The 21,742-nt window shown below is 41.5% G+C and overlaps 1 protein-coding gene across 1 annotated transcript; it reads left to right on the top strand.

Moving 5' to 3' along the window:
- Window positions 1–1,091: 1,091 nt before the first annotated feature.
- Window positions 1,092–19,860, top strand: slc25a43 (solute carrier family 25 member 43). Its single transcript, XM_048544438.1, has 5 exons — window positions 1,092–1,466; window positions 3,769–4,010; window positions 12,449–12,621; window positions 15,574–15,708; window positions 18,411–19,860. Exons 1-5 carry the CDS (start codon window positions 1,195–1,197, stop codon window positions 18,627–18,629), a joined length of 1,041 nt encoding a protein of 346 aa, XP_048400395.1. The 5' UTR covers window positions 1,092–1,194; the 3' UTR covers window positions 18,630–19,860.
- The last annotated feature ends 1,882 nt before the right edge of the window (window positions 19,861–21,742 follow it).

Below are 21,742 nucleotides of genomic sequence, written 5' to 3' on the forward strand. Positions count from 1 at the left end.
AGGTCCCTGGTACTGTGAGACACCAGTGCTAACCACCATGCCGCCCCGAACAGGAGACAGAAATTCTTCTGATTTGGGGACCAGTGTGCTATCACTGAAACAAGTTTAAGTGTTGTAATGACAGATGAGGATTTAAATAAACAGTGGTGGTCCATTGATGCACTACCTCTTCTGGACAGGGTCAGACTAACAGACATTAGAATGATTTGCCTCATCTAGAAGTCACTTGTTTATGTTTACTGTTGAAGACCTAATCAACATTTGGCATACTGTAGACAAAATGAAATGCACTTTCTCAGTGGAGTGGTTTCTTTAGACAGTCATTCAGCACGGAAACAGGCTCTTTGATCCAACCAGTCAATGCTGAACATAATCCCAAACTAAATTAGTCCCACTTGCCTGCTCCTGGACCATGTTCCTCAGAACCTTTCCTATTCATGTACTATTCAAATGTCTTTTCAATGTTGCAATTGTGCCCACATCTACCACTTCCTCCGGAAGTTCATTCCACACTCAAAACATCCCATGTGGGGGAAAAAATTGACCCTCCTGTCTTTTTTAAAATCTCTCCGTTTAAAAATCTGCCCCCGGTCTTGAAATCCCCCACCCTAGGGAAGAGGCAACTATTATTAACTCTATCGACATCCCTCATTATTTTATAAACTTCAATGTTCAGGCTCAGCACCTCTATAACATCTGAGGAACAAGAGGTTGCCAGCTTTTGAAGACGTAGCTGTCCTGGGATGACGAATTTTGATCTATAGACAGTAATTCGCAAAATGCAAAGACAGGCTTTGATGAGGAAACGGGTCAGCATCGAGCATATCAGAGGTCTGCTCAGCAGTGGGATTTTCTTCATAACCCGTTGAGGCTTATTTAACTTTTTAAAAAAAGAATCGAATACAAACACGGACCAAGATAATAAAGTGTGGGGCTGGATGAACACAGCAGGCCAAGCGGCATCTCAGGAGCATATGCTAAGATGCTGCTTGGCCTGCTGTGTTCATCCAGCTCCACACTTCGTTATCTTGGATTCTCCAGCATCTGCAGTTCTCATTATCTCTGTTCACAAACACGGTCCCGCGGGTGAGTCCACCTTTAAGTCCAGCCCCCATTCTCTCTCGTCAGCTCAAGGGCTGGTTCCTGCTCCATTACTGAGAATGAAAGCCGGGTTCCGGGGCCGCTCTGGGAGCAATGGTGTTGGGTAAGCGGGACTCTAGGCTGACCTCCTGCCAGAGCCTGGCTTGCGGGGCGCTGGCAGGGTTGCTCAGCCGCTCTCTCACCTGCCCGCTGGATGTGGTCAAGGTCCTGAGTCAAGTGGGGACTTTTCACAGCAAGAAGGGCTTTCTACGGACGTTCCGGATCGTTTTGGAGGCCGAGGGGCTGCGGGCCCTGTGGAAGGGAAACGGTATCGCGTGTGTACGGCTTTTCCCCCACAGCACCGTGCAACTTTCAGCTTACAATAGGTAAGGGGAGACTTGGCTGTAAAGGGCCTGTACATTTCACTGCAAGTGAAATATATGTTGGAAGTGCAGAACTCCCGGGCTGGGAGGTGGGTCTTTATCCAGTGTTAATTTCACATGTATCCAAAAGTGCTTTGAGTTTGCACATCTCTTAACATGAGCGTTTTACTAATATATATACACAAAAGCAGCTAATTGATTTGAAGTAATGGTTCGAGGTGAGCTGATTCTCTCCACCTTAAGGCTGTGCTTCATTTGGTGGTGTTTGTGAGTAGGGGTTAAGTCCGTTCATTGATGTTTTGCCAGGGACTCTCTCGCCTCCCTCGGTATCCAATCCTGGGCTTGCTGTCGCTCGGCAGACACTGACGCGCTGTTTCAGTTCCGGGTGGGACATGTCATTTTATACACAGCAAGTCTTTGAGTTTTTACAGCCTTGGGCAGGAACATCTCAGCAATAAGGTTACAGTGAACGGCAGATAGTCTGAATTTTTGGTATTTGCTGAGACCTCTTCTTCCTGAAGTTAACAAGGTGTGGAGCTGGATGAACACAGCTCCACACCTTGTTATCTCGGATTTTCCAGCATCTGCAGTTCCTATTATCTCTTCCTGAAGTTAGTTCAGTGCCCTCGGCTAGGGAGAGAAAGCCCCTATTCACTGCTAATCAATGATTCCATGCTTAATGTGCATTTGTGCTAGGGACTCATTAGTGTGGAGGTGTAGTGTCCATGCCTCTGGACGAGGAGGTATGGGTTTAGATCCCACCAACTCCAGATAACACCTTCGGACAGGCTAACGTGAAAATAATTGTCTGGGAAATGGACAGGATGAAGCTATTTAGCTGGAATGCGTTTCATGGTTAAAAAGAGCTGACTGACACCTCAGCATAGACAGGAAAACCAAAAACGTGCCAATGTTGGAAATAAGAAACAAAATCAGAAAAGCTTGGAAAACCTCACCCTGTCTAGGTAGCATTTGAAGAGAAAGCAGAATTAATGTTTTTAGTCCAGTGATCCTTCTTCAGAACTGATTGCAGCTGGGAAAAGGGTTGTTGTATGTGCTGGAGAAGGGGTGTGGGAGCAGGAAGGAGTGAATGATAAGTGGCGATAGGGCCCAGAGAGAGCGGATTTTAAAAAACAGCTAGGTCAGCCTGGAACCTCACATAGGCTCATCTGAAGGAGAGGAAGGTACTGAAGGAATGTTACTTCCCATGAATCCCAAGAAGAATCATTCATTCTGCAGGAAAGGAGGCAATAACTAATGAGAATTAATGAATGGGCTGACATTTAATTGGTGAAATTCACATTAGCAGATGCATTTGTCCAGTGTTAACTCTTTGTTACCAATTGAGTTAGCTCCTGAATATCAACTTGGCTTGTGAGGAAAAATAGGAATCTCTGTATTTGTACTTGCCATCTGCCTGGTTCATGAGAAATACTTTTATGATTAAAATCTGCCATCCTCAGAATGGAATAAAAAGCTGTTTAAATGTTTATTATTCTCACTGTGTGTTCTGTACAAGACAATTGAGAGTTTTTTGGTTTTATTGCAGCATTTTCAATAGTGAGAAATAGGAGAAAACTGGATTAGTTTTCTCCACTTCCTGGCATCTGTAACCATGTGCTTGCATTAGTAACAAACATCTCTGCATCATTGGAGTGCTGTTTTCTTTGAATTCTTCATTCTCCTGTTTGTTGCAGTTACTATAGAGTGACATTAATTGTGGAAAGGCAACAGAAGGCAGACCTGTCAAAATGAAAAACTGTGCCATTGTTACTAAATCCCTGAAGTGGCTGTGCAGTCTGCAACGTCTGGTCACTCAGACATCACAGTGTGAACAAAGAGCTCCCACTGACCCCACTCTGCTGTTGTCCCTTTTACTCTGCCTTGTGGCATTTTTGCTTTTCAAAAGCTAATGCAATTTCCTCAAAGTTATTATTGGATTAACTTCTCTCACTCGTTCAGGTAGTGCATTTCAGATCAGAGCAACACATTGGATTTTTGAAAAAAGCCTCTGTTTCTGTTGTAGATTTACCTTGAATTTATGACCTTTTGCTTCCTGACTTCTGAAATCAGGAACAATTTTTCTCCTTACTTACTTTTGGCAAAGGCATTGATTCTCTTTTTAAACAGCTCTGGATATTTTTTCGAGCCAAAGACGATTGATAAAGAGCTGGGATTCGTTCTAAAACCAATTATTATTGTGTTACCAACTATTGATAGCCCATGTTTATCAATGTTTGGTTTTCCAAGTTGAAAGTGACAACTGTTACCCACATCTCTTGAGAAATTGCTGTTTATTTCCCAGGTTTGTCAGCTTCTTCATGGATGACTTTGGTCACATCTCCCACTGTCGTGCCATTGTAGCAGGGAGTCTTGCTGGGATTGTAGCTGCTGTCTTGACCTACCCAGCAGAGCTGATCGAGACACGTCTAATTGTCCAGAACAGCACAGCTCCCATCTACAGAGGAATCATCCATACTTTCCTCACGGTCTACACCAAGGAGGGATTCCTAGCACTTTACCGTGGGGCTTCATTGACAGTACTAGGTAGGAAGACAAAACTTTCTGTACAGCAAGAAATGACTTGTTTTTGTAGGTTTTATTAGGTACTGGAGGGCTGTTACTGCACTGCCTATAGACAACTGAAATTGGAGGAGTGTGCTGTCTCTCTCTCTAGTACTATTGACCCCAAAGTAAAGTTTAAATGTTTTTAGCCTGCTCCCGATATGCCCAATTAGATACTTTATCTACCTTGGGTTTAAGATTAAAATTCCCATCAACCATGTTTCTTTAAACAAATTTATTGGTTTATAACAAAACCAAGTATTTGACACCAGTGCAAGCTGATTGACACAAAGTTTGAAATGTGGAAGTATATTTACTCCCTTTATATAACTCAATGCATACATTCTTTAAAGAAAGAGAAACTTTCTCTGCAGAAATTTAATTTCGAGGTTTTAAAAAAAAATCTTTTTGGCCAAAGGTTAGCTCCTGAATATCATAATCTTTTATTTTTGTCATTCAAGATGGCTTTTGGTTGGTGCCCTGTCCTGGTGTCTGGTGCCACTAAATAAAAGCAGTTGTCACTGGGATCTTTGCAGACCTGGTTAATTCAAGACCCATCAAAGAACTGAGAGTTTTTTGTTTTGGGGGAATGATTGCTTCAGTGTTTCAGTGATCACACTGGAACTACCAAAAGCATTTTCTCAGGAACAACAGAGGATGAGCAGCCCTTCTCTCCCTTTCACTCTCTATCTCTCGGCAGCTGTACCCCAACTGATCTCCAAATAATATCAGCACGAAAACCAACTCTTATCAACTATTAACACAGGCATCTGATTTCCAATAAGTTCAAGCAATTAGCTTAAGCCATGTGACTTTCAATAAGGGTCTTTTCTAAAAGAAAATCCCAAATTCTTACTGACTTTTTTAAAACAAGTAGTCCTGGTATCTCATCCATCTTTTCAAATGAAACACAGTCCTCATTTCTTTAAACATAAATCCTTTAAAAAAACCTTAATGAAGTGTATTCATGAAAGATTGTAAATAGTTAATGTTCACTGATTTTCAGCGGGTTGAGTTTAGGAGACTCTGCAGTTAGCCTTTATTAATCAGACTTAGAGGAGACTAGTTTAGCTGAATTTTTTTTTAAACTTTTAGCCATTCATGGGATCAGGGTGTTGTGGCTAGGCCTCTAATTGCAAAGAGGGCAGTTCAGAGTCAACCATGTTGCGGTGGGTCTGGAATGACACGTCGGGCAGACCAGGTAAGATAACAGTTTCCTTTCCTAAAGGACATTACTGAGCCAAGTGGGACTTTTCCCAACAATCAGCAATGGATTCATGGGTCATCATTAGACTCTTAATTCCAGATGTTTCCCTTTTAAATTATTGAATGCCATTGTAGGATTCGAGCCCAGGTCTCTGGGAACATTATTTGAGTCTCTGGATTAACAGTCCAGTGATGGTACCTCTAGGCCATCACCTCCTCTATGATTCTCACTCCCAATGACTAACTATCAAATCCTGCTGCAAGTTCAAGTAGGGGAAGGATCAGGCCAGATTTTTGGCCCTTCTCTACAGAATGCTCCTTGTCAATACTGCCACTTGATGAATGGCCGCTAGGGCAAACTGATCAGTGTCCAGACAAGGAGATGGTCAGGGATGAAAATGGTTTTTAAAAAATGGATGAGAAATAGAATCTCAATTATTACAGAGCAGAAAAAGGCCATTTGACCCATGTGCCTACGCCAGCTGTATTATCCAGTGGCAGATCCTGCCTTTTCTCTGTATTTCTGCACACCATTACTATCCAAAAAATATTCCAATGCCATCTCCAGCACCTGACTTGAATCAGTCACCACCAGGTCTCCAGGCAGTGTGTTCCATACCCTAGCAAACCACCATGTGAAAATGATTTTCACTGTCTTGTTTCTTTTTAGAAATGGAAGCAGCTACAGCCTATCTACTCTGCCCAGCCTGCTCATGAGTTCGAAAACCTCAATCAGATCTCTTCCCAGTCTTATTCTCTCCAGAAAGAACAGTCACAAATTTTCAATCCAGCCTCATAGCTTTAGTTTCTCATTCCTGGAACTATTTTAGTTCTCTCTTCTTCGGTCTCTCCAACACATTCACATATTTCCTATAATGTGGAACCTGTAACTGTACACAATACTCCAGCTGAGTTCTAACATGTACAAGATCAGTATCACCAGCCCACTCTTGTATTCAATGCCCTATTAGTGAAGCTGAAGACACTGTATGCTCTTTGTTCATGCTCTCGCCATCTGGCCACTTTCAATGGCCCAAGCAGATCTACACCCAGGTCCTTCTTCTCCCGCACCCCCTTTAGAACTATACCCTCTATTTCATGTTGTCTTTGTGTTCTTCTGACCAATGTGCATCAAGTAATAAGTACAGTAACAGTAATGCTGGTTGTAAGGGCATGGGGGTCAGGTTAAGCTTGCAACCTTGGGAAAAGCTGCCATTAGGTAATACTATTTTGAAAGACCAGTTCCCCACCCAACCCCCCCCCCAAAAAAGTATGTTTGGAGACAAGGTTAATTCCCACTTCACTGCTACCTTTCCCTTGATGGTTATTAAAGGACATCTGTTGAGTAATACTGTCATAGTCATTCAGTATGGAAACAGGTCCTTCAGTCTAACTCATCCATGCTGACCAAATTTCCCAAACTAAACTAGTCCCATTTGCCTGCATTTGGCCCACATCCTCATTCATGTACCTGGACAAATATCTTTTAAAATGTTGTAAGCATATCTGCTCTACTACTTCCCTTGGCAGTTCATTCCACACATGAACCACTCTTTGTATGAAAATGTTGTCCTTCAAGTCCCTTTTAAATCTTTCTCCTCTCACCCTATAAGTGCCCTCTTGTTTTGGACATTCTGTAAATATTTTCTGGACCCTCTCCAGATTAATAATATCCTTCCTGTAGCAAGGTGACCAGAATGGAACACAGTACTCCAAAAGCACATTCTGTACACCTGCAACATGACATCCCAACTCCTATATTGAATGGTCTGAACAATGAAGGCAGGTGTGCCAAACGCCTTAACCAATCTGTCTACATGCAATGCGAGTTTTAAAGAACCATGTACCTGAGCCCCTAGGTCTCTGTTTGTCAATTCTACCCAGTGCCCGACCAGTATCCTGTCCTTATTTATTTTACCAAAGTACAATACCTCACATGTATCCAAATTAAGCTCCATCTGCTATTCTTCACCCCATTGACCCAATTGATCAAGATCCCTTTAATTCAGACAAATTTCTTCATTGCCCACAATACCACAATTTGTTATGATCTGCAAACATACTAACCATGCCTCCTAAATTCTCATCCAGATCAATTTTATATAAGTGACTGACAAAAAAATAAATTTTGATGGGTACCTACTTGGATTCTTAGTGAGAGATTGGTTGGGGGGGGCGGTGGTGGGGAACAAGAATGTGGAGATTTGCAGAGGAGAAAATGATTGGAAAGAAATGAGGAGAAGAATGAAATGGAGCAGTAAACAGAAATCCCAATATTATTTGAGTATGAGCTTTGCCTATTATGGGAGTACTGTCCTATTCTCAAATATCCTGGTTCCATTCACATTAACACACATTGATTGTTAGACATAAGGTAGGGTTGTCAGGAATGTTTCATGGGATTTGTAAGGCCGCCAGATCTTGGACTTAGGGCAGAAATACTCCAAGAATAGTGTTTTAAGAACTATGTATTCTCTATTTCACGGCATTTGTTGGCATATTACCAATTAGTTCATTTGCTGTAATAACAATCAAAAATAACTTCATTAACAATATGATTGCTGGTTTCCTATGAGTAATTCACGCTGCTGGTTACACAAGTTAGAATATTGTTAGTAGAAACTGAGTCCTACAGCACAGAGACAGGCCCATTGGCCCAAACTGATCCATGCCGACCAAAAACATCCATCCACACTAACCCCATTTCCCTGCATTTAGCCCATAAACCTTTCCTATCCATATATTTGCCCAAATGCCTTTTAAATGTTGTTAATGTACCTGCCTCAGCCACTTCTGCTGTCAGCTCATTACCACCCTCTGTGTAAAAATAAAAAGAATTGCCTCTCAGGTTCCCATGTATTCTTTCCCATTTTACCCTAACTGTTGCCCTCCAGTCCTCCATTTCCCCAACCCTGGGAAAAATACTGACCGCATTCACCTTACCCATGCCTCTCATGATCTTATACACTTCGCTAAGATCCCTCCTCAGTCTCCTACACTCGAAAGAAAAGTCCTAGCTTGTCCAGCCTCTCCATAGAACTCAGTCCCTTGAGTCCTGGCACCGTCCTTGTAAATTTCTTCTGCACTCTTTCCAGTTTAATAACATCCTTCCTCTAGCAAGGTGACCAAAACTGAGCACAATATTCCGAGTGTGGCCTCACCAATGTCCTGTACAACTGCATCGTAACTTCCCAACTTCTATATTCAATGCCCTGACTGGTGAAGACCAATGTGACAAAAGCCGCCTTCACGGCCTTGTCTACCTGTGACTGCACTTTCAGAGAACCATGTACCTGCACTCCAAGGTCCCTCTGTTCCACTACACTCCTTAAGGTCCTTACAGTCACCATGAAACTCCTACCTTGATTTGACTCTCCAAAATGCAACAGCTCACATTTATCTATATTAAGCACCATTTGCCATTTCTTGGCCCACTTGCCCAGCTGATCAAGATTCTGCTGCAGTTTCTGATAACCTTCCTCATTGTCTGTGTTACCACCTATTTTAGTGTCATCTGCAAACTTACTAATCATGCCTTGTACGTTCTCATCCGAATCATTGACAAAGATAACAAACAGCAATGGACCCAGAGCGAACCATGTGGCACACCGTCACAGGCCTCCAGTCCGACAAGCATCCTTCCACTGTTACCCTCTGAATATACAATTGGCTTGATGATAGGAAGCAGTTTTCCAGCTCTCCCTACCATGTGGAACCTTATCAAAGGCCTTACTGAAATCCACATAGATTACGTCTGTTGCCCTGCCCTCAAACTTCCTGGTCACTTCATCAAAGAACTGTAACAAATTTGTGAGGCATGATCTCCCATGCACAAAGCCATACTGACTACTCCCAATCAAATCCTGTCATTCCATATGCATGTATATCTGATCCCTCAGAATATTCTAAAGTATCTTCCCTACTGCAATGTTACTGGTCTGTAATTTCCAGGTTTTTCTTAGCAGCCCTTCTTGAATAAGGGCATAATATTCCGTGCCCTCCATTCTTCTGGGACCTCACCAGTGGCTAATGATGATGCAAATGTATCACCCAGGGTCCCTGCAATTTCCTAAGTAGATTCTTGCAGATTTCTTGGATACATCAAATCAGGATTAGGAGATTTACCCATCTTCAAACATTCTAATACATCCATCACCTTCTGTGCTGCAAAATGGACAGTCCCAAAAGTTCCCAAATCTTCATGTCTTTCCCCACAGTAAACACAGTAGAAATATTTGTTGCCCATCTCCTGTGGTTCCACACATACATGTACACTTTGGTCCTTGAGGGGTCCTATTCTGTCCCTAGTTATTCTTTTTCTTTTAATATACTTAAAGAATCTCTTTGGATTCACCCTAATCTCCTTGGCCAACGCTACCTCATGTCTCCTTTTTGTTCTCCTGATTTCCTTCTTCAGTAAACTCCTCTATCCACTTCTTACTCCAGGGATTCCCTTGATCCCTGTACCTGAGCCATGCCTCCTCCTCTTTTCTGGTCAAAGTAAGTCATCCAGGGTTCCCTACTCCTGCCAACCTTGCCCTTCACCCTCACAGGAACATACATACCTTGAACTCTACCTATCACACTTTTAAAGGCCTTCCACCTGCTGGAGGTCCCTTTGCCCGGATACAAATTATTCCAATCAACCCCTGCAAGCTCCTGTCTAATTCCATCAAAATTCACCTTGCCCCAGTTTAGAACCTGAAACTGTAGAGCAGTTTTGTACCTCTCCATAATTATTTTAAAATTACTAGAACTATGGTCACTGGTCACAAGGTGCTTCCCCCACTGTCACCTTAGTCACCTGTCCTGCCCCATTTCCCAAGAGTAGGTCTAGTTTTTGCTCCTTCCTCTACATACTGCTTGAGGAACCTTTCCTGAACACGTTTAACAAACTCCACTCCATCTAAGCCCTTAATACTATGGCAGTCCCAGCCTATGTTAGGAAAACTAAAATCCCAACTCTGTTGCTCCTGCAAGTCTCCCTGCATATTTGTTCTTCTAATTCCCATTGACTATTTGGGGGCCTATTGTACACCCCCACTAACATCACCATCCCCTTCTTATTTCTTAGCTCCACCCACAAAGCCTCACAGGATGATCCCTCAGTTATTTCATCTTTGACTACTGCTGTGATACTCCCCTTATCAAAAATGCAACTCCCCCCCCCCCCCCCCCCCCCATCCGCCTCTGTCCCACCTAAAGCACTTGTACCCTGGCACATTAAACTGCCAGTTATGTCTCTCCCTTAGCCATGTTTCTGTAATGGCTATGTATCCCAGCCCCATGTACCTATCCATGCCCTGAGTTCATTAGCCTTACCTGTCAGCCCTCTTGCATTGAAAATGATGCAATTTAATTCAATAGGTATCCCTCGCTCCCTGTCCTGTTCCAGACTGACCTGTCTCTTCAGCTTGCTGTTTCTGATTACTGTATCTCTTTCCAGCCTCACATTTGCCCCTTGCTGTTGAGGATCCCATATGCCTGCCAATCTTGTTTAAACCCTGCCTTGTAGCACTAGCAAATCTGCCCACCAGGATATTGGTCCCCCACGCATGTGTGCGTATGTGTGTGTCCCAGTGACTGTCATTCCACAGGACAAAAATTAGGGGAAAGAAATGGGAATCCAATCCAAAAACATTGTTTTGTAGCCATTTGCTAAATACTGCAACTGTTCAAATATCTCTAGGGTCTCAACCCTCCCTGTTGCTGTAACAATCCTACAACCCTCCCAGAACTTTGGGATCCTCACGTGGAACCCGTACTTGCTTCATCCCACTGTGTGTGCATGTGCTCAGGTGTTGCAACCCTCGGCGCTGAATCTCCTCCTTTTTAACCTCTTCTTCTTTTCCTAAAATGGACCTCTGATTTTTAAATCTGATCTTTAAACGTGATGCTCTGTTCTTGCATATGCCTTCATGAAGCATCCTGGATGCTTTCTAAACTGTAAGGGACTAGGTAAATGCAAGTTGTCATTGTCGCTCCAAAAATGTTTCTAGTGGAAGTTTTGCACTTGGTCACCATGTGAGTTGGTGAACGATTAGAGAAAAGTTGTGACATTGTAGGAACACATTGATAAATAATGACAATTTTAAAAATCACTAAATCTTGGAACCCAAAATTGTTGTTATCTGTAGCTGACGGCCATTGAATTGTCACTTGTGGTATGCTTTGGGATATTTTGGGGTCATGAAAAGTATAGTAGAAATACAAGTTCTTCCTTTTAATTTATAAATTGGCATTAAACTTTGCAACTTAATCCTTGCATATATCTTCTAACTTCTAGTCATTTGTATTCCCATCCACAGTTCTCTCATTCTGTTTTAGTTAGTCTGGTGGTATTATTGATGGACTATTAATCCAGAGAGCCAGGTAATGTTTTGCGAACATGAGTTCGAATCTCGCTACAACACCTGGTGGAATTTGAATTCAATTAGGTATGTGGAATTAAGAATCTACTGAAGACAATGAAACCATTGTCAATTGTTGGAAAAGTCCCATCTGGTTCAGTAATATCCTTTTTTGTTTTAAAGAGAAGGAAACTGCCATCTTTCCCTGCTCTGGTGTACTTCTTTTTTAAAAAAGACAATTATCCACATGTATAATTTACTGACTGACTGCATTAAAACATTATCTGCTCCCCCCAACTAGAACAACTACTGCAAATGCTTAAAGATCTGCAGCAGGTACAAACAGGCCACCTCTTGGATTTCAGTACTGAGGAGTATTGTAGGGCTTCCTCATGTCATTCAATAGATAGCAGAGTGCTTTTATTTAAACAGATCCATTTTATTAAATAACAAAAATAGGAGCAGGAGTATATTATTTCAGAGAGAAGATTTAGACTATTCAGCACTTCTATGCTACTGCATTGCCACATCACTCAATAAGATCATGGCTTATCTACCTTAACAGAACCTTTCTCTGTTCTCCCTGTAACCTCCTTGATTCCATTGAAATCCAATAATTAATTGATCTCTCTTGAATATTTCCATTGACCGAGCATTCGCAGGCAATCTTTTCAAGTGAAGAAAATATTCCTCCTCTCAGCCCCAAAATGGCCTTTATCCTCAGACATCCTGTGCTCTAGATTTTCAGCCGCGAAACTAGTTTCTCAGGATCTACTCTCTCAAACTGTTACAAATTTTATATGTTTCAATGAAATCAACTCTCCTCATAATTTTAACCTGAAATTTCTGCCTTGCCTTTCCTAGGGTCAGTGCCATTTTCTGCTGGTTCCTTTTTGGTCTATATCAACCTGGATAAACTCTGGAATAAGCCCAGTGTGAAACTCACTCCTCTGCAGAATTTTGGCAATGGCTGTCTGGCAGCCGGTGTCGCCCAAACATTCTCCTTCCCTTTTGAAACTGTAAAAAGAAAAATGCAGGTGAGTTCTGAGCTATGCTTATGTGCAACATTTAGAAATGTAAAGTGATCTGAGCTGTACCTGCAGTGTTTTATTGTGACTGTATGCTCGGGTACATTTTCTCTTCTGGTCAGTAACTACAGCAATCCCATTTTCTTTGCATTAATTCTTCAACTCCTCCTAAGAGCCATTAATTGTGAATTCCTGTGGCATCATGTATGTGTCTGTGTGCACACTACCCGCTGTGACCACCAGTCTGCACTGCCTGCCCACGGCTATATCAGAAACGTTTTTATTCTAATACCTCTTTTAAAATTAAAAGCATCTCCTCAATATTTCATGGAGCGGCCACTTGCTGCATTTGCAGTAATTACGACATGATGCAGGTGCTGCTAAAGCATTTCATGGCTGAATACATCAGCCGAATGCAATCCCAAGCTCAAGGGGCTTCCTGCATGTGGATGTCCTGAAAAGGCTTTTGCAAGTTTAGTCAAATCCTAACTGATTGACAGCGGGCAGTGCTGAACCAGTGGCAGAATGACTGACTGAAATTTGTCTTATTGGCAGATTCAAGCTCTAAGTCAGATCCATTCTAAGGAAATCTCACCATCAGGTTCTCCAGTAGATTTCGATGCTTTGCTTTATATTAGGGAATATCCATGGCAAGTAAACTAAAGATTTAATTGCGAATTTACAGCACCAGTGCATTCGCACAGTAAGGCAAACGGGGAAGACTTAAATGTTGTAACATGTTACTAGTAAAAGAAATGCAAATCCGTTTCTAGGCTTTGGAGGTTGAAACTACTCCTGTACCAACCAGCATTACAGCAGCAAATAAAAGTTGAGTTGAGCATTGACCCTGTCCTAAATCTGCACTAAAGTAAAACAGGCCTGTAATCTGTCACTGCTGTTCCTACAACACAAAGATAATTAAATCTATATGTGTAACTCTCTATCTAATTCATTTGGACAAAGCATAAATAATTCAATTGACCACGCCATCCAAGCCAAGAAATTACTGTCTTTGGTTTGTCTCATCTCAGAGCTGCTGAAATTCTCACTTATGCATTCATCATGACCAGATTCAATTACTTCAGTGTTCTGTTGGCTGGCTTTGCATCTTCAATCCTCTGTAACTATCAATTTACCGAAATATTTGCTGTCCATCTCCTAATTCACACCCTTTGTTTTCAAATTATTCCATGGCCTTACCCTTACTATCTCAGTAGCCTATTCCAGCCGATTAATTCTCCCCAGAGAATTGTTTTCTTCCAATTCTGCTCTGTTTTAGCTCCTGATTTCCTACAGGGCACCACTAGCACTTATCGTCTGTAGCTTGGTCCCTGCATGTGGGAATTCTGTTCGTAAACACCTCCTGCATTTTGTAAAAACTACGTCTTTTTATTTGTATGCATCTTAAAATTGCGGACTGAAATGAAATGGAACTGAATTTTTTTCTAAAAATTGCGGCACACTTTGAAAAGCAAGTCACCTGAATCTAATGACAAACATTGTTTAATCAGAAACTCAAACAGACAGTAATTGAAGTAGGTTGCAGATGAACTGGCATCAGGCGGAGTGTGTCTGTAATCGGATGAAGCTTTAGTTGTCAACAAGATGTTGTTTGGTCAATGGATAAGTGACCAATTAATAATGACAAAGGTTTTCTGCCTGCCAACAATCATGCAATTGGTTCTTGGGTACTGAACATCTGGCTAGGGCCAGTGTGCTAGGATCTCCCTAGTCTTTACAGTAAGCCACTTTTAAACTTGACAAAAAAGACACTTTAACTTTCCTTCAGCTTTTGCTGTAAGCTGTGACTGATTTATCAATTAAAAGAGTGCATAAGTTGGAAAACTAAACCCAAGAAGAAACCTTCTGGTCAGGAAGAACTAGCTCAGCAAATCTTGTGAATAAAACTACTGAACTACTTTCCCAATTTTTTTTTTGCTTCCCTGTCTACATCTGTCTGTTTGTCTGTATGTTGGGAGGGTGGTTACAAGGAGTTTGGAGATATAATTTGGTGTTCTATGCCAATATAGCTGATTTTCTGCAGCTGGAGTCTAATGACTTGTAATAAATAAACTCCTGTTAAGCACAGAAACCTATTCCATGCATTCTATCAAACTGGGTCTGAAAATTGAGTCATTTGGGGAATTTTGTGTCTTATTTGAATATCTTTAACTTGTAATGACTATGAATACTGGAGTTTGATTACCACCTGACTCCCCAAAGCCTGCCCACCATCTACAAGGCACAAGTCTGCAGTGTGATGGAATACTCCCCATTTGCCTGGATGGGTGCAGCTCCAGCAACACTCGAGAAGCTTGACACCATCCAGGACAAAGCCTGCTCAACTGGCACCACCTCCACAAACATCCACTCCCTCCTCCACCGAGAGTCCGTTGCAGCAGTGTGTACTATCTACAAGATACACTGCAGAAATTTACCAACGATCCTTAGACTGCACTTTCCGAACCTACGATCACTTCCATCTAGAAAGACAAGGGCAGAAGACATATGGGGACATCATTAACTTCAAGTTCCACTCAGCACCTCGGCTTGGAAGAAATCACCACACCTTCACTGTTGCTGGGTCAGGTGGACTGCAATGATTCAAGAAGGCAGCTCACCACCACCTTTTCAAGGGCAACTAGGGATGGGCAGTAAATCTTGGCCAGTGAGCACCCACATCCCACAAAAATGATTTTAAAAAAGCAAGTGCTACCTCAGGGAGTTATGATACTTGTAACATCTTACCTTCCCCTGTCAGATGCTCCTGTTTTTTAAGGAAAACAAAATATGTATCTTTTGATCAAGTTTTTAGCAATTTGTCTTAATTGCTCATCCTCTGGTTTTGTTACTCTCCTGGAGTGTGTTTACTATTTTGTTACAGCAAAGGTGACATTGAAATGCAAATTGTGAGATTAATCTTGGTTTCCACATATGAATGCCTTTTATCTTCTACTATAGGCACAGAGTCCCCTGCTCCCTCACTACGGGGGGGTGGATGTACACTTTACTGGTGTTGTAGACTGTTTCAAGCAGATTGTGAAGACAAAAGGTGCCCTGAGCTTGTGGAATGGTCTGACAGCGAACCTGGTGAAGGTGAGTGCGGTTTCCTTAAACCTAGCAGTAATTTTGTAGTGTCAGGAGAAATGTATTGTTTACTCTGTACTGCCTTACATTGAACACAGAAATCAAGGTCAGACAATGTAACACAAGAGACAGCATACATTGGACACAAAAGCAATTAATTGTCTTTTGTGGATATCAGTATATTCGACCTTTTTGTTCCCTGTCTGTCTCTTGTGAGCTCGCCATGCCAGCCTATGTGGCTGTACCCAGCCATAATAGCCCCACATACACTCATGATAATTTTAGCATGCATCCCTTTACCCAAAGCAGCTAATGTTTTGTTACTGAAAATTCTTTATTGCAGACTATACCAAATCCTTGTTATCCATGGAGAACAGGGGTACAGGCCTCTAATGGATAACAAAGAAACATAGTGGCTGTTTGGGTTTCCTCTGGGTGCTCCAGTTTCCTTCCACAATCCAAAGATGAATAAATTGGGTGGATTAGCCGTGGGAAATGCAGGATTACAGGGATAGATTGGCCCTGGGGCTTTAGGTGGGATACTTGGAGTGTTGGTGCAGATTCAAGGCACTGAATGGCCTGATGCCACACCACGCTCATTTTCCACCCCCCCTCCCCCCCCCCCCACCCCGCTACTAAAAGTATGCAAGAGGAAACATCATTTCCATGTATTAGACACTTTAATGAAGTCACTCCTTACTCTTCTAAACCCATTGGTAACAAGCTCAGGCTGTCCAATCTGTCCTCCTAACAGAACCCACTCATTTCACATCTCAATCTGATAAACCTCCTTGAACTATCTCCAATACTTTTCCAGCCTTCCTTTTAAACAAAGGGACAACAATGTTGACCAATATTCACGATGTACCTCGCATCAATACTTTATATAACTGAAGCATAATAACGTACGTTTTTATGTTCTACTCTTCTTGTAAAGAAAGGCTAACATTCCAATAGCCGCCTTTTTGTGTTTTAATAAACATTTTATATAAAATAGCTCTTTGAGCATATATGCTTATTTAAAGTTATATTACCTACATGTGAAGAAAAGGTCTTAAAAGTTAATACCATAGGAACACAAGTATGCCATTAACCAGTCCTGCCAATCAGTCAATTGATCTGTTCCTTAACTTCTTTGAGAGGAGATGTTGGCCTAGTGGCATTATCACTGGACTGTTAATCCAGAGATGTTCTGATGTCCAGGGTTCGAATCCTGCCACAGTAGCTAGTGGAGCTTGAATTCCAAAGAAAATCTGGAATTAAAAGTATAACTATGACCTGAAATTTGTTGTTTGGAAAAACCAATTGTTTTGCTAATGTCCTTTAGGGAAGGAAACAGCCATCCTTACCTAGTCTGACCCTACATATGATTCCAGACTCGCAGTGATGTCGCTGACACTCAACTGCCCTCTGGACAATTAGGGATGGGCAATGATTGCTGCCTCGCCAGGAATACCCACATCCTGTGAACGAATTTTTAAAAATTCACATCACCAGCCTTGGCTCTGAATCCCCTAGTATCCCTGTCTTCCATAGGGCTAATGGTCCTGGACAGACCATAACTGTAACGTTTTGGAGCAGCAAAGATCGATAATCTTATTTTATACTAATTGTCTCTGCCAGACCATGTGGCCACAGCCAGCTTTGTCCATGTCCCCAAAATATGCTACTTATCGGATAATGTTGTAAAGTTCCTAATTTTTCACTAAATCAGTGTTTGCTGTCTGAATCCAGTGGAGCTCTGGCTGTCTCATGAAAGACCCGTTTTGCCAAAGCATCGCTTTTGAAAAAATATGCTTCTGTTTTTGGAGCAGATTTTAACAAATTAAGATCAGCCTCCTTGTCTCAATAAGTGATGTACTGTGGCAGAGCAGTTGGAAGAAGAAAGATAGCGATAATTTTATTTGGGGGTTGGGGGAGGTAGTATGATATTTCAGAATTAGAACAAGTTAACTAATATTGTCAAAGTAAGCCAGATCAAATATAAACTTCCAGCAACTTAAACAAATGACACATTATGACCCAGTGATGAAAATTGACTCCTTCCCAATTGGTCAGTCATGTGGAAAAGTCTAATGGAGCAAATTGTTTTTTTTTTCGACCAAAACAAAACCTCTTTTGAACAGGAATTAACCCAATGCATACAATGTGTCCCACAAAGCTGTTTTTTTTTAGTATAATGATGAATCTCTCTTCATCTCAGAAGGGTGTGTGATAATCTGAACTTTGTGAAAAATGAGGCTATTCTTTTTGCCTCATTTCATTATTCTGAAGAGCAGTTAAGATTTTTTCCTATGGGAGGAGGGTGGTGATCACAGTGTCCAGAGTGGAGCTGAGAATTAGGTTGACTAGTTTACTAAATTGCACAAATGCAGCAACTGGGATGGGGTAAAAGCCCCTGAGGACAGCTGCTATATCAACAGATGTGGATCAAAAGTTTTCTGAATTATCTCTACATGAAACCTCTTTACAATCCCAAGAGGTGATTTCAGAGCAATAAGTCCTTTTTTGCACTTCTGTCCAATGCACTGTGCCCTTTTTGGTTAAGCATTAACTTGAGTTATAAGCTAAATATTGTTGCTCTTTCAGTAATAGGCTATGAATACCCTCCTGCCCAACCCACTGGTACACTTGCTGGGGAGATCTGTCATATTCAATTTAAGCCTTTTGCATTTTACCTGCCTATTTCAATCACTGTGTTTAATTTACAGATTGTTCCGTACTACGGTCTGATGTTCAGCACCTTTGAGTTCTGCAAGCGGGTTTGTCTGTACAAGAATGGCTACATCGTGTCTCCCCTGAGCTATCAGCTCAGCCCAGGTGTGGACCAGAGCCTGGGGGCTGAGGAGCTGTGGGAGCTAAGGAGGTTGATCAGGGAAAAGAGTTTCAAGACTAACCAATCCACACTAGGTACCAAATGGTGGGGTTGAGGCAACAGGCTGTCCTGACCTGTGACAGGACGTTTGTTCATCTTGAGCACTGACTTCACCTCCTTGCTCCAAAGAACCTTTTTTTTCCCTTCAAAACCTACATACTACTCCTGTTCACATCACACTCAGTTAGCGCGTAAGTTGCCTCATGCAATAACCAAGATGGCATCAGTTACTGAACTAACTGAGGTCCATATTGAATGAATGGGCCAGCCTGACAATAATACGTAGCCCTCAAACTTCAGTGGACTTATCTAACTTTTTTTTTGACAGTTTGTTGCCATTTTTACTTCATTTTTCTCAAGATAACGTTGCGCCTGTGGATATTGTCTGCACCCATGAATCAGTAGCTGGTCATAATAAACAGTGTGAGAGTATTGAAGGTGCCTGCATCAGAACAGATGTGAAGTGTCAAGTGAACTTAAAGTTCTGCCAGTCAACCAAGAAGACTTGCATTTTACATTGTGCCTTTTTTAGATTTGGGGAAAAATGCTGTTTTGTAGGAAATGGATATCAAACCAAAGAGAGTCGAAGGTGTGACTTTAGTACATGCTGGACATGCACAGTCCAGTGTAATTGTAGTACAATCTCCCATTTTCGGGGTGTATTGGAGTGTCAACTCCTGTTTCACTGTCCTGTTGTTTACAAATGAGCTTGATGTTAAAACGTGGAAAATAAAATCTTTAGGAGCCAAGATGTACACGAAGAGAAACTGAAATCAGTGTTGGTAGACCATCATCTTCAGTGTCTCTGGTCAGCAAGTGTTCCACATTGCTTCAGACTTCGCTCAGGCAAGGTCACAATTTTGTTTGGGGACAAAAATGGAAGAATTTCATTTTAAATCTGTAAAGTCCTCTTGACCAAGTGTTGATACCAGCCAATATGACTGAATAATCCCATTGGGTCACATCCCAAGCAGGATATTGCACAAATTTGATTAACTAATTTGGTCCCCCAGGCCTCACTCCCATCTGTAGCAAAGGAATGTATTATCATAACTTTATTTGAAAAAGCACCCTGTGCAGTCCATGTGATCTGCCAGTTTCACAAGTTTTGAGCAATAACAGAATTATGCACTGTGATAACTTTAGAATCTACATGTATTAATGGATTTTTTTTTAAAGTCAGCTATGTCAACCTCTATCTTGAATATCCTTTCGAGGCTAAAGGTAGAACTTCTTTTTGAGTTTATGTCTACTACATGTAATAAACATTTACTCACAATGTTTAATTGTTGTACATTGCTGATTCTCTCTACACATGCACTCTACCATCCATAATACATCTGCGAGGTAAATGATTTATCAGGATTTAACATCCACCAGAGCTTTTTGTAATTATTTTGTGATCCTGTTTTATGTAGGTCCTGGACTTTGGTCTCCAATTGGTTTTCTAAATACCATTATAAAATGGTGGTTTCGGATGTTAGTCTGTCACCATTTAAACTAAAAACCAAAAAAAAACTGCAGATGCTGGAATTCAGAAACCAAAACAGAGATTGCTGGAAAAGCTCAGCAGATCTGGTAGCATCTGGGGAGGGAAATCAGTCAGTGTTTGGTTTCCAATAACCCCTTCCTCAGAACTTTGAATTCTGAAGAAAATTGACTGGATCCAAATTGTTAACTCTGATTTCCCTCCACAGATGGTGCCAGACGTTCTGCACTTTTTCTAGCAATTTCTGTTTTTGTCACTGTTCAATGTACGTGGCATTTCAATCCAGCTGGTAGTTATTCCCACAATGTATACACCTGACCAGCAACATAGCAGTCAGGAAGATTTTATCATTTTATTCTGGTTTAGCAGCTATGCTTCAATCTCTGCCACCACACTAAGGGATTGACTGTATCTGCTGCTGTTTGCTTATTGGGATATGTTGATGTGACATATGTTGTGTACAGCAGAAACTTGAATTGTCCGTGCTTAAAATGTTGAAAAGAAACAAGAAATGATCAAGTCTGTGTCCTCTGATGGAATAATAGAAAGGGTCAGAATAAAATTTTGAGGAAGGCTATTTTGGAATAAGATGAGGAAGCACTTTTTTGGGAATTTTCTCTACACCACCCCCCCCCCTCTCCAAAAAAGAAAAAAGCTGTGCTTCCTGGCAATAGTTTGAAATTCATGACTAAAATAGACTTTTATGTAGGGTATCAGGGTTACAGAGCTAAATGAAGTTGAGGTGTAGATCAGTAATGACCTAATTCAATAGGTCTGACGAAGTGAGTGACAACCTCCTATTTTCACGTTACAACTACACGCTCTTTGTTCCATGTAACTGAGTTGTACAGGAGTTTGATAAATATGAAGCAGAATTCAGTCTGAATGCACTTGTTAAATTCTCATTTCCTGCAATGGGAAACTTCTCCAAACTCTGTAAATGCTCCCCATTGCTGCATGTGAATTTCACCATTCTCCTTGCTGCAGGCATTCAATAACATTGTAGATGTGAAGGAGTCCAATGCATTACTCTGTGAAGGTGTCTGTTGATACTGTGAGGAATGTACAGACATAGAGTAGAAGCAGCAATAGGCCAATCACCTCCTCAAACGTGCAAACGTGCGCTACAATTCAACTCATGGTTTGGTCTCCATCTCCACACAACCCCCCCCCCCCCCCCCCCCCCAGTTAATGTTTGACTCCCTTGCAAGTCAAGAATCCATCTACCTCTGCCATAAAGGTGGTCAATTAACTTCATCTCGACTGTCTTGTGTCTTTTGAACTCTTCAATCAACCAAAGAGGAAAAACATTGTGTCTGAAATGGAAAACCCCTGATCTTTAAACTGTATCCTTGTTTTTCTATTGTCTCCCACAAAGAGACATATCATTTTAGCACCCACTATCTCAAGTCCCCTATTAGTTGTATTTAACAGATCTCTTATTTATAAATTTCAGTGGTTCAAGTACAGTCTATCCAACCTCTCCTACCCCCAAGCATCAGTAGAGTGAATGCTCCGTGACTAGCCTCCAACAGACTTCCATCAGCCACATTTTGTTCATTAATTGATATGATGTGGGCATTGCTGGTGAGGCCAGCGTTTATTTCATTAACATTGATTTTATTCCAGAGGGCAGTTAAGCCACATGTTTGACTCTTGTGAATCTGAAGTCACATGGA

Source organism: Stegostoma tigrinum, chromosome 15, assembly GCF_030684315.1.
Source record: "Stegostoma tigrinum isolate sSteTig4 chromosome 15, sSteTig4.hap1, whole genome shotgun sequence".
NCBI lineage: Eukaryota > Metazoa > Chordata > Chondrichthyes > Orectolobiformes > Stegostomatidae > Stegostoma > Stegostoma tigrinum.